The 13,574-nt window shown below is 36.7% G+C and overlaps 2 protein-coding genes across 2 annotated transcripts; both read right to left on the bottom strand.

The window, feature by feature from the left end:
* Nucleotides 1-7: 7 nt before the first annotated feature.
* Nucleotides 8-5,141, bottom strand: ubl4a (ubiquitin like 4A). Its single transcript, XM_082188835.1, has 4 exons — nt 4,876-5,141; nt 3,393-3,498; nt 3,037-3,248; nt 8-387 (listed from the first exon to the last, which is right to left on the bottom strand). Exons 1-4 carry the CDS (start codon nt 4,921-4,923, stop codon nt 280-282), a joined length of 474 nt encoding a protein of 157 aa, XP_082044961.1. The 5' UTR covers nt 4,924-5,141; the 3' UTR covers nt 8-279.
* A 526-nt stretch (nt 5,142-5,667) lies between these two features.
* Nucleotides 5,668-9,299, bottom strand: b2ml (beta-2-microglobulin, like). Its single transcript, XM_082188843.1, has 4 exons — nt 9,115-9,299; nt 8,149-8,424; nt 7,745-7,768; nt 5,668-6,832 (listed from the first exon to the last, which is right to left on the bottom strand). The coding sequence occupies exons 1-3, from the start codon at nt 9,176-9,178 to the stop codon at nt 7,755-7,757; spliced, it is 354 nt and encodes a 117-aa protein (XP_082044969.1). The 5' UTR covers nt 9,179-9,299; the 3' UTR covers nt 5,668-6,832; nt 7,745-7,754.
* Between the last annotated feature and the right edge of the window lie 4,275 nt (nt 9,300-13,574).

The following is a 13,574-nucleotide window of genomic DNA, read 5'->3' as shown; positions in this document are numbered from 1 at the left end:
ATCAAGCTGATCAAGAACACCTTTTATTATCATCGTTTTACCATTTGCACACAATATTTACAAAGTTGCACTAAAAGCACCACTGGTTTCCTCTGATGGGAAAGCAATGGTAAGCATCGTGGCCTCTTGAACATCAGAGAAGCCCAGTCTGATGTGAGGGGGAGGTCTGACTTTTATTTTCCTCCCTAGAAGTCCATATGAAGTACATCCTACTCCCTGGCCTGGACTTCTCAAACCATGTATGTGGTAGCTGGAGTTTTTCCATCAGTCTAGTGTGTTTTAGTCCATATATGAGGTATCCATGGCCTCTGTCTCAGGGTGAAGCAGGCGGCTGGCCAGACGCTCAATATCATCCAGACTGAGCTGTCTGAGGGAGCGCTCATAATCCTGGGGGGAAAAGAAGAAGAAATTAACCTGGGATCTGTCGATTCCTAACCAAATCAAACACTCAAATGTTGTACTATTCTCATCATGACCAATGATTTTATGATACAGTTATGATGCTCACTTCTTATACATTCAACAAATGTAATATTATTATTGAATTCTGCTTTAGGACTGAGGAAATCAAGAGCAGTGTTGTTATTGTAAACTAAAACTATTCAAATCCTCTTCGTTAACTGACAAAGCTAAAAATACAATAATAAAATACAAATATAATAAAATGAAAAATAAATTTTATAATTTTATAAAATAAAATAATAATAAAAGCACATAAAATCACAAACTAAATTGAAAAATGTAAATATAAAAATAAGATTTCATAATGTATAGAAATAAGCACTATAATAGCAAATAAATAACACTAAATGACACTGAACAAGAAATTAATCCTTTTAATTCCATTTAAATAAATATAATAATTCCATTATTATTATATAAAAGCAAATGTGCACAAAAATTATGCACAAAGAAAAATAATGTGTTATTTGAAGATTCAAGTATGAAAATCTATTCTAGTAGAGCCCAAAAACAAAATCAAGACTTTGAAAAAGGACATACTGTATAAGGTCCTCTTTAAAGGCCTTGGAACGCGTAGCTTTGTATGATGCGTTGACGTAAATTCCACGGAAACAGGAAGCTAAGGCGGGATATATTGAATGGCTCCTCCCCCTTTTCAAATAGCCAATAGCGTTTAGTTTACCTCACAGACTGCAAGTCGTACTTGACAGCACCATGGAAGTGAATCCGAGCGCTGGTGATATGTTGGATTCAATAATAGAGGTGTGAAAAAATTCTAGCCATTTCATTCTTAAACAATGTAAAGTTGGAAAACGTAATAAAACTCCAGCGTTTGAGCAACCGAACCCACATCTCCAACCCATATTGCTAGAGCAAGGTTACATTGTGTACCGTGTAAGATAACTTTAACAATGTTTCATGTGTCAAACAAAACTATGCAAAAAAGCTTTTTATTTTGCATTTATTTTTGGCCATATGACAGAGATCTGATATTCTATTTGTCGTATTTCTGTTTTGCATAAAACTGAAGAATATTCGGTACATCCTATACTGTATACTAAAATGATCTGATATTAACTTTTGCATGGATTTTATTGTAACCAGAAGTTAAGATATATGAATATATTGTGTGTAGATCCAGCTGCATGACTTAAAAGAGCTGGATGCTATCCACTTTGACAGACTGACAACAGGCTCTGCACAAGTGATGGTCCTTTGGATATCTGGCAAGTAGGGTTGCCACCTTCAGTGGGGCTAAATAAGGGAAACCCATACACGACCCCCCAGAACTTAAATAATCTGTCTAATAACATCTACAAATATAATAGTTACCTGTCTACCAAGCTCAAAAAATTTATGGAATATTATATTAAGAGATTATCCAAATTTAAGACAAAAACAAAAAAGCAATAGGCCTATACCTTTAAAAGCACAGATTTGTCTGTCACTGCACACTGCTTTAAGTCAGAAGTCCACCGCACAGCGTGAGCAAATTAAACTCTGCATTAGTTATCATTAGTTACTGGACAGACCCATTGATACCTTTTTTCATATCTGGAGAGGACGTGAGCTCGACATGGTTTTAAAAAACCACGCATTACGCCCGCTTACAGTGCATGTTCTCTAGACTCCGTCGGTATGGAAACAAAGACGCTAACATGCAATCACATGCAAATGCAATGTGACATCACAAAACTTCTCTACTACTTCTTGTGAAATTTATATCATTATAATTACTATTATCCACACTGCAAAATCCATATTTGTTTATTCAACTATGTGTGGGTCTATGTAAAATACGGAACAAATCGCGTCCCGTACTGAATGGTGGAGTAAATGCGCGTAACTAACGTAAATCAAGCAAGCTATGCATAGGCCACAAAGTGTTGGCGAAATAACATTAGCGGACTGGAGGGAATAATATGGAATTTTTTCCAGAAAACTTCTTGCACAAAACAAATTCAAGCACTTTAAAGGACCTGTGTCTATGCATGTTTATTTTCAAAAACTTTCCAGGGCCTTGGAAAAAAAAATTTTTTTCACAAACTTTCAAGGATTTCAAGGACCCGTGGGAACCCTGTATCCAATGGCGTGCAGTGAGATTTTCAAATGCATGCTTGGTGCCGCCCCTCGAGCGGGGCGATTTTCATTAGTCGATACCAGACCCTTAATCTTTCAGATTTAGTCCGCGGTGATGTCATAAAAATCTGTGATCCATTTTAGCGGTAGTGAGAGACTATAAGTTTTGAATGCTTATATCTCATAAATGCGAGTTTTGTCATTGATTTGGAGCACACCAGCTTATTCATAACTTTAAGGCTAACATATTCATACTAAAAGCTAAAAAAACATTTGATTTCAGGGGGCCTTTAAGGTCATTGGGGTCAAAAAGTAACAAAATAAAAAAATAAACCACCACAAAAGTGAACATAAAATGACCATAAAAATTGTCATTTTATCACATAAAATGTGATAAAATAAACCACATAAAATGACAACAACAAAAGGTAATAGAAAGAAAAGGAAAGAAAAAGAAAGATAGATAGCTAGAATCACATCATCATATTTTTGTACCTTAATAAGCTGCTCCTGCACTTTTGCAGCGTCGGCTGGGCTGAAGTGTTTGGCCAGGACAGCTGACAGTAACTGCCATACGCCACTGCCCGCTCTGTCGTTACTCCAGCCGCTGGTCCCCCCCGCGCCACTGCTCCTCTCTCCCGCGGGACGCACCACCAGGTTCAGCTTAGCCTCCGGGCCAATCGAGTAATCACTCAACCTGTGTTCATCTGGAAACACCAAAACAACGGTCAACACACCGCACACACACTGGCCATGACTGGAGGAAATCGAAATATGAAGAGTGTTAGTGTAACCTTAAATGATGAATGTATGTTTACTGATCAACATAAGTCAAAACAGAAAGCTTTTACCTGCGAGTGCTTTTCCTTTATACAGCAGTCTCTGCTGACTTGGAGGGATGTTTAAACGCTTTGATACCAACTCTTTTACCGTCGATACCTTTTCATTTTCTGTCACCTGTGCATCAAAAGAACAAATCTGCTGACAAAAGCCTTGTATTCACTGGCAGAGATAATATATATATATATATACACATGACCTATATTTGTGTAACTAAACAGATTGCTTTCTCTGTGTAAGTCTAACGGGTTATAGCAGGGTTATTTTGAGTTTTTTTTTTTTTATGAAATATTCATTATAAATTATTTGTCTGTGCACATCATTATTTAAAAAAAAAAATCATGTGGCCTCATCATCTTTATACAAAAAATTTAAAATAACTTCCTCTCCCTCTTATTTTCTCTGATGACCTGTATACTATCGTAAGGGCGGGGCAACCTGTCACTCACATGAGATCCACCAATAGCAAACCACCACAACCATCCAATCAATTCCCCACGGACAAAATCAAGTCCCGCCCTACATTTGTTCTTGTTCGAGAAGCCGTTTCACTCGGATATACGTCACAATAGGGAAGAAAAAACAATTGTGACTTCCATTTCATTCCAAAGTAAGTCGAAAAACATAAAAAAAAACACTTTACTTAAACATGAATTTAGGCTAGGTTTTTATTCACATTTAAATATTGATCAGCGAACATAAACAGAAGCTCAACTGCAATTGCTTGCCTCACCAGATCAAATCTCATTGGTTCTTGCAGAAGCTCAAACGTGCTGCGTAAGAATGAACCTCATTGGTTTATATATATATATATATATATATATATATATATATATATATATATATTCCTTTTTCTTTTTTGGGGTGAACTAACTCTTTAACTGATGTAAAATATTACACTCATTTTAGCTAGTAACTGAGGCAGTATTTCACAATTTGATTTAGTTTAACTTGCCTGCTTAAAAATAGAACTGGAACTAAAATAAATAAATACGCAAAAATTTTATTAAAATGTATAAAATAGTACCTCTTTAATACTAAAAAAAACACTGTTACACAACAAACAAAAACACCAATAAAGTACTCATACAGTAACTAGTAAATGGGCATATCTAATCAATTAACTGACAACTCGCAACTAGTTTACTGCCACTGACCGTGACTCAAAACTTACTGATCTTTCTACCTAGACATTATTTCTGTGAATCATAGACACGGTTAACATCGCATATGAACTCAAAACCATCTAACGTTAGGGAGATCAATAGGTTTGTGTCGAGGACAAAATAACCGCGTCTAGAGAGTGTTAATCACGTCTAACGAGCTACAGCAGAAATAAGTGGCTGCATCATTATCTATAGATCACTGGCTAGCACATGTTAGCATTACATACACAACATAAAGATGAATAGAAAGCTGCAGCACAGTGCTATGCTAAAGCAGCTAACACAGCCACATTACTACTTCAAAACACCAGACGACTCACAAGCTTACCTGAACATTACACTCTTTTCCTTGAAGAGGTTTTACAGTAAGAATCATCTTTACATTTATAAAATTAAATACAAAACAAAGAATAGATAATTATCTCGCTGGACATTCGTGGACTAGCAGCCGACGTTTCCCACGGACATGACGTCAATGACACTGCAACTGCGCATGCGCGGTGAGTGCGCCTCACCCAGCTCAAGAACGTGCTTTTTAGTGACTTGACAAACAGGAAAACAATTATTAGGAGACTGGAGACATTCTGAGTGGGTCATGAAAAAAAACATGCCCAAATATGTTGAAAATAGATTTCAGTCTTGTGCCAGACCATAAACCAAAACTCAGATCCAGAACAGAACAAGGTTACGCTTTATTTTAAGGTGTCCGTGTTATTTTACATTTAAGTACTGAGCAATATTAATAATTAACTACATGTACTACCTATAGGGTTAGGGATTGGTTTAGGGTGAGTTGCAGGTAAATATGCATAATTTATAGTTACTACAGTAAAGTGTTACAAAGACACTAAAAAGGGGGTTACACTTTATTTTAAGGCGTCATTGTTTCAGTGTAATTATACATTAAAGTATTGAGTAACCACATTACTTACTATATTGGTTTAGGGTTAGTTGCATGTAATTATGCATAATTGATACTAATTATCACACAGTAAATACATGTAATATGTGTAACAAGGACACTAAAATAAACTGTTACCCAGAACAAATTTGAGGCCCAGACCACAAGATCACAACTAAACCTTTCATTTTTAAAATTTTGTTACATAAACACACATACTTGGGGAGGAAAAAATATTTTATTTATCTGAATAACATAACATTATTAATTATACAGTCAAATGTTCATACATCATGGATAGAAAGTAAGCTTCCATTTATAAGGCTTTTTCATTTTTAGTCTAATTTTTAATCCAACTTCAAATTTTTCATCTTACATCCTTGATTTTACAATAAACCTCTTTTATTTATGGTAAATTACACAAAAAAATGCCTTCTGGAAGCTAAGGGCTGTTGAAACATTATAAACATATTTAAACCAGTGACAGCAAGAATTAAGCCACTAAAATTGAGAAGTCACTTCTCCTGAATCTTCTAATTAATTACATTTCAAACAAAAGTAATTTAGTTGTAAAAGTGCTCACGAAGACTACATTAAAGCAAGAAATTTCACACCCAATGTTTATAGTAAATTGCAATACAGGCACATGAATGTTCTTTAAAGATATCAGTAACCTCATTAAACATGTCAATCAAATAAAAAAATGTCATACATCAAAAGAAATTAAAATAGATAGGAAGTTAGAAATTTCGGTTACACTTTATTTTAAGGTGCCATTGTTACAGTGTAATTATATAGTTAAGTACTGAGTAATATTAATTACCTACATGTACTTACTATAGGGTTAGGGAGGATTAGGGTTTGGTTGAGGGTTAGTTACATGTAATTATGCATAATTCACTGTTATTGCTATGTTAAGTACATGTAACATAACAATGACACTGTAAAATAAAGTGTTATCCTCTTAGAAAACATATTACCATTGAATCTAATCAGCGCAGGCAGCATATCCTACAGCAGGGGTGTCCAATCCTGGTTCAGGTGAGTTTAATTAGTGTTGGAGATCAACTCTGCTGGACGCTGACCTTCCAAGAACAGGATCAGACACCTCTGTCCTAAACAATGAAGCTGAGAAATTACATGAGGGGTGTCCAATCCTGCCTCTGGAGGGTCACTATCCAGCAGAGTTTAGCTCCAACTCTATTCCATCTGATCAAGGTCTTCAGGGTGATAGAAACTCCCAGGCTGGTGTGAGATTGAACTTCATATTATCCCTCCTGGAGCAGGACTGGATACCCCGAAATTACATGATGAATTCAAAGCAGGTGCAAGTTTCAGTTTAGGAGAAAATGGGAGTAAGGAAGAATTGTTGTTTTCCAGGAATCTGTGAAAAAAATAAAAAAATAACATACAGTTCCTGATAAATGATCCAGCAAACAATATTTTTAAGACAGTGACTGAAATACATAAACCAACACATTTTTTTTTACAGGATATGCTATAAATTACATGTAGTATGACAGGGCCGTAGCTAGAGGATTCGGGACCCCTGAAACAATATTGATGTGGGTTAGGGTTAGTTTTCCCCATCAGTCTGTTATAATTCATGAATCAAAAAGTAAACATTTAGAAATTGACAAGAATGAAGTCAAATTTTAAAAATAAAATCATTTATTGTCTTATTTTTTTAATAAAGATAATATGGAATTGGTAATATATTATTAAATAAAGCTAATACATTTATTCATCCAAATGCAGTGTGTTGTATTCGTGTTTTCTTATTCCCAGCGAAATATCAATACAACCAGTCTGGGATACAACAACTCTCCTGGCCTCCCTCTCCTTCTTTTCATGGCGTTTCTGCTTCCCTGATTTATGTTTTCTTTTTTTCCCGACATTTTGACTGCTGTCAGTCTTTGGTTCTGTTCACGAGCTGGGGTGGGACTTCTGATGTTGGTCACGGACTGAATTATTAATAAATACTTTAAATCGGACTAAACCATTTTTAGGGAGGTAAGAGAAGCAGATATCTGGAAAAAATATTTAACCAAATTGCATGTTTTTGTGGTATTCATCTAAATCTCAGGCATACAACTAATATAAATATTAGAATTATTCATACAAAGGGGGCCTATATAGTATAACTGCTGGATTTTGTCTATAATTGTCACCACCTTTCACCCCACTAGCGACGGCCCTGAGTATGCATTGTGTAAGTTATAAAGCAACAATTACTATTATCAAACATTCAAGCCTTTTTTTTTTCAAAACTAATAATAATATGATCAGAACTTACTGTTGTGTGTTCACATGTCAGGCTCTACAAGAGAGAAAAACAAACATTAATTACTTCTTTTTTTTTTTGCAGTGAATTATTGGCTGACAGAGAGCGTGAAACCTTCAAAATTCATGAGACATTTAGAAGCCAAAAAAGAAAGAAAGAAAGAAAGAAAGAAAGAAAGAAAGAAAGAAAGAAAGAAAGAAAGATTAGTTACAAAGAAAGAAAGATTAGTTACAAAGAAAGAAATAAGATTAGTTAGAAAGAAAGAAAGATAGATAGATAGATAGATAGATAGATAGATAGATAGATAGATAGATAGATAGATAGATAGATAGATAGATAGATAGATAGATAGATAGATAGATAGATAAGGGGCTTCTTTAAGCAGTGATGAGTTCAAACTTCAGATTTGTTCTCACCCCACATGTAGGACTTTTCAGTTTTCCCCATGTGACTGACTTTGCAGGAGTAATGCTCTCCAGGCTGGGGCTTGAACTCCACATATCTGGTCAGGTGGAACTTCCAGCCCTGTTCGAATGCCAGGTCGGTCTGAGTGCTGCCTTTGATCTCATCCTCACCCTTGAAGAGCTTAATGGTGATGTCAGGGGGGTGAAAGCCACTCACATAGCAGATCAGTACGTTTCCTTTGCCGTACTCTCCAGGGTTGCGGCTGTACACTTGCACTGTTGGCTCGGCTAGAGACAACACAAAAGGAAACATTGTTATTTTGAAATCTGAATACTGTTGACACTTATACTGTATATTGCCTTTGGAAATGTGTTTACTGCCTTTGTCCTTATGTTTTATTTTTCATGTATCTTACTTGTGCATGATGTATTCTGCGTAGTCTATAATTTTTCGTTATTTTGGCAGTAAGTTTAACACAAGAAATATTATAAATTAATTATTATAATTTAAAAATAAAATATTTTATTAAATAACATGTTATCATGAGTCCTTTGAAAGAAACTTGATAACTACCAACCATTAATATCCAGTTAAACGAGTTTTTCTAAATCACATGGTTTTCCCCCTCCGTAAGTGAAAGTGAAAGTAAAATGTTCGGGGGGTTTCAGGCAAACAAACATGTCTTAGACATGTTTGAATAACATTTTTGACAGATTTCCACATGTTATATAAAGTTACAAAATAAATACGTTTGATATTTTAACCATTTTAAAGGATTTTAACCTCCGTATTCCTCGCGTTAGCTGAAAGTACGTCATAGCCTACTGAAGTCGAAAAACATGATTCCTTAAAACTACTGAAGGATTCGAACGTATTTGATATATATTGCGTAAAAAGCATTGAAACACAAAACATTAATAATAGCATAAGAAGATTGGCAGAACACCTTTGTCGGAAAACAGAAGCGTTATACTTACATTCTTTGGCAAAACAACTAGCGCTCAGAAACACTAGAGCGACCACAGCGAGTTTAAACAACATGATTTTCACAACAATAATGTCTCAGTTTTCGATAATTCTTTTCTTTTAAGTTATGGCCGAGTCGAGTTCACGTCTAGCCTTCTGCTCTCTGCCTAAACACAAAACGCTGAAGGACGGAAGTGGAAAACATTCGGGTCAACAGATAAACCCCGCCCTCAAATATTTTTTAACAAATCATATATTGTCTTTTTCTGTTGCTAGGTGACAATAGGGCTCTGATGGTTGAGATGACTTGCATTACAGTCGACATGAAATAAAAATCGACCCTTTTCTTTTTAAAATATTGCATTATTCATTATAAATGATTTATTCGTGAACATCTTTTTTATTTTTATTTTAATTCGTGTGCCTCATAATCTTTAATCAAAATAAATCCCTTGCAAAATTCTTGCAATGACATTCTCTTCTCTGATGACCTGTATACTGGCGTGAGGGCGGGGCAACCTGTCACTCACATGAGATCGACCAATAGCAAACCACAACCATCCAATCAGATTAAATTCGCCATGGACCAGAGCCGTTGACAAAATCAAGTCCCGCCCTACAATTTTTTCGTTTGAAATTTATTTTCGTACCTCCCAGAGGACTATAAGAACTATGATGTATAGGTTCATAACTAATGTGAATAATGCATAATTAATTCTAAAGTGAAGATCATGGTAACCCACTTGTAATTACTGACTCAAGTTACTACATCCTTCTAAAGGAATTACTTATGATTTATGATTTATAATGGCCTTTTTAATTTTTTATAGAAAATTACTTATTTCAGCCTAAAGGCCCGTACACACCGGGACGAATATCGGCGCGCGTTAAGGCCAATTTATACTTCTGCGTCGAGTGTACGCCGTAGTGTACGTCGTAGGCTACGCACGTAGGCGACGCCGTCGTGAGCATTTATACTTCTGCGAATGTCTGTGTTGCTCTGCAGTTACACCGCCGAAACGCTAGTTAGCGCGGGTGGGTTTTAATGTTCCACTGTGTTTACATTCCTCGCGGCTGTTTTGAGTTTAGGTTTCTACGAGCAATGGCGACTGAAGGACAGGAGTCATACAGATGGCTGTATTTCCGCACTTCTTCAAGCAATCTCTCGGTCACTTGGTCTATTTCCATGGCTCTTCACTGATCTTCGGAATTTAAAAATGGCGGGCGGGCGGTGCAGAAGATCATTCCGGAAATGCGTAGGAGGAAACGCGATGCTATCCAGCCGACCAATCACAGATCTTGCGGTCCGCGTCGCCGCGACGCGTAGTTACATTTTTGAGGAGGTGCACGTCAGGGTACGGCGAAGGGTACGACATATGGTACACGTCAATGCGTATGCTACGCCGTACCTTCTACGCGCACCCGACGCAGAAGTATAAATTGGCCTTTATTCGCCAGCGTTTTTCAACGCGTTTTTTGTGTTCACACCCAAGCGATTTTCGCTGACGATGAGCCGAGTGAACATGCAAATTAATTCCCTGACATTAGATGGCGCTTAATGTAAAACAGAAATACAATACCACTCCATAACAGTCTATACTCTGCAATACCACTCCATAACAGTTCTCTTTTAACAAGATTTTTGTAGTCGCTGTCGCGTTTGTCATATAGTTCTTTATTCCGACACCAACGAGACCAGCAGCTCTACATTTATCTTGCCTTGCATCTTCCTCGTCATTTCTTCCCGGCAGTGTCTGTCTATGGGCAGTGTAGACGCTACTTGGCGTATATCTTCTTCGCTGTTACGTATGTGTGCTCGGCAAGACCGTTTTGTGTTTGAGCACCCCCAAGTTGTGTTTTACTGTAACTTCAGAATCTCCAGACACGTCAGCAAAAGCGCCAATGATCATTGGTCGGATAGTTTTTGACGCGGCGCGTCAAACCAAAAAAACGAACCCGAGGCGTTTAAAAAAAAATTACGCTTTTACGCGTGGCGTTTTTCGCGTCGGTGTGCACACTCACATTGGCGCCCTTTGTTTAGTCACGAGGCGTTAAACGTCGGCAAATATCGCGCGCGAAATTCGTCCCGGTGTGTACGGGCCTTAAAACTGTTTTAATTAAGAGAAAAATGCTTGGTGCTCCTTTAAGAAGCATAAAATAATTTGGCCAACTTTTGTGAACACATTTTTTTTTAAAAAGTTTATATTAAAGCAAATTATATCACTGTCCTACTCTGTTTATATAGCTACATCACGCCACATGTTTTCAGCACTGATAAATCCTCTTTAAAGGACCACTGGAGTGCCTTGAAACGTGCAGCATTATTTAAAGCTGCAGTCTGTAGCTTTTTGGGGTTAAAAATTATCCAAAATAAATGTTTGATCAAGTACATAACCAGCCAGCTCGATTCAAAATGGTAAGCTTGTAATAATGTTTTTAATTCCAGTGGTACTGGTTGATTTCCGCGGGAAATTCAAGCATGTCTTTGCATCATTACGTCACATCTGTACACATAAAGAAGAGTCTCGGTATAAGTGTGAAGATGTTGGAGGTGGAGATTTATAGCTTTTTCTCACAGCACTTGATATAATTAAACTTATCAATTTGATGGCGGATCCAGAAAGGTTCAAACGACGATCACCATTGACAACTGGAGATTCACCCGTTGTAAAACGCGAAAGACTTCGGACTTGGGAGAAAAAAAGAGACTGCAACCGGCCCATGCGAAAACAAGGACAAATATCGTAAGGGCATTAAATGTAGTCACGCAATGTTGATGTTGTTAACATTAACAATTTGGGAACAAAGTATAATTTGCACGGTTTGACGTGATATGATAAGCGATCGTTAGATTTAATCGGCGCGATTTACTGCAATGCTTTTTTCCCCTTGGTTGGTCAGAACAAAAGTGGATGTTACTTGTTCAGACGACATTTTCTAGTGAAAATTCTTATGTTGGTCATACTTCCAAAAAGTACAATCTGTGATTGCGAATGCCAGTATCCACACCGGCGCGGTGACTGACAACTGCACATTCTCCTCAAAACATTGGATTCATCCGTGCTGTGCCGTGCCGAGGCACAACCCACGTAAAGTTGATAATTCCGCGAATAACTGCAATTGCAGATTTCGAACAGAGATGGTGACAAAGAGGAAAAATTGTAGACTGCAGCTTTAATGCGTTGATGTAATTTCCACTGAAACAGGAAGACAGGGCGGGACATATCAAACATCTCCTCCCCTTTTGTAAAATAGCCAATAGTGTTTCGTTTATATCACAGCTTGACCAGAGCCGCTGAGCTCTAATCGTTTCTCCTCATAATCTCCTCCATATTTCTTTAAAATATAGCACTCTGTGCAGAATTCAAATGGGTCCGATACGTTTTCTGGTCTGCGGCGACTCGCACATATTATGATCCCCTCTGTGCTATCATCACTTCGTGTGACACTAACGTGAAACCAGATTTAATTCGCCCCAAAAATATTTACACTTTCTGAATCGTTCCCTATCCCCTATATAGTGCACTATGTGCTATTCACTGTGTAAAATCGTAATTGTGTGAACAAGTGACTGATTTTAGCAGCTTCAGCGTATATGTATAATGTAGGGGGCGGGACGCTTCAGACTCTAGTGAGCATTTGATTGGACAGAAAATCTTTTTTTATATCTTTTTTTTATTTTTTATAAATGACTCAAAAACATTGATTCCAGCAACTCATCATACATCAGCAATGCTTCACAAGACAAATATCACACCTTTAGACAAATTGACAAGACATCAAAAAAAAAAAAAAAAAAAAAAAAATATATATATATATATCCTCCTTTTTCCTAATTAGACATTCAATATTCATATAATTTAGTAAACATAGTGGGGACATTACAGTATCAAGAATTTCGCCAAAAATTTCATTCTTTTTATTTTTAACTAATTTTAACGATTTCTTTAGCGATTCCATCTCGATTTAGAAGAAATTACATTTAGGTATGCAATTTGCTAATTTTTGTTTAAGGATTTAATATTTGCCATGCAAGATGTAAAAGTTCACCACTTATTCAAACATTTTTGGACAGAAAATCTGATGAGAAGCTGAAGTGCAGAGTGATGTCATCAAAATCATTGATCCATATTAAGTAAGTTTTGAATGCATATCATCTAAATGCGAATTGTGTCATTGTTTTGGAGCACACACTAGCTTAGAGATAACTGTATGGCTAACATATTCATACTAAAAGCCAAAAAACTAAAATATTTGATTTCATGGGGACTTGAATGCAAGGTTGAATGCAATGAAAAGCGAGTATTTTGTGTCATCAGTTTATGCAAGTCGTCTACCCTAAACACTGTGGTCATAGTATTTAATTATCGGTAAATGTAGGCTAATTATTATAATGAGCCCTCCTACATACAGCCCCCCCGCTCTCTCTCTCTCTCTCTCTCTCTCTCTCTCTCTCTCTCTCTCTCACACA

The sequence above is a fragment of the Leuciscus leuciscus genome (genome assembly GCF_965113295.1).
Source record: "Leuciscus leuciscus genome assembly, chromosome: 13".
In the NCBI taxonomy this organism is placed as follows: Eukaryota; Metazoa; Chordata; class Actinopteri; order Cypriniformes; family Leuciscidae; genus Leuciscus; species Leuciscus leuciscus.
The sequence above is the reverse complement of the archived record's forward strand: the minus strand, read 5'-3'. Positions and strand labels throughout refer to the sequence as shown.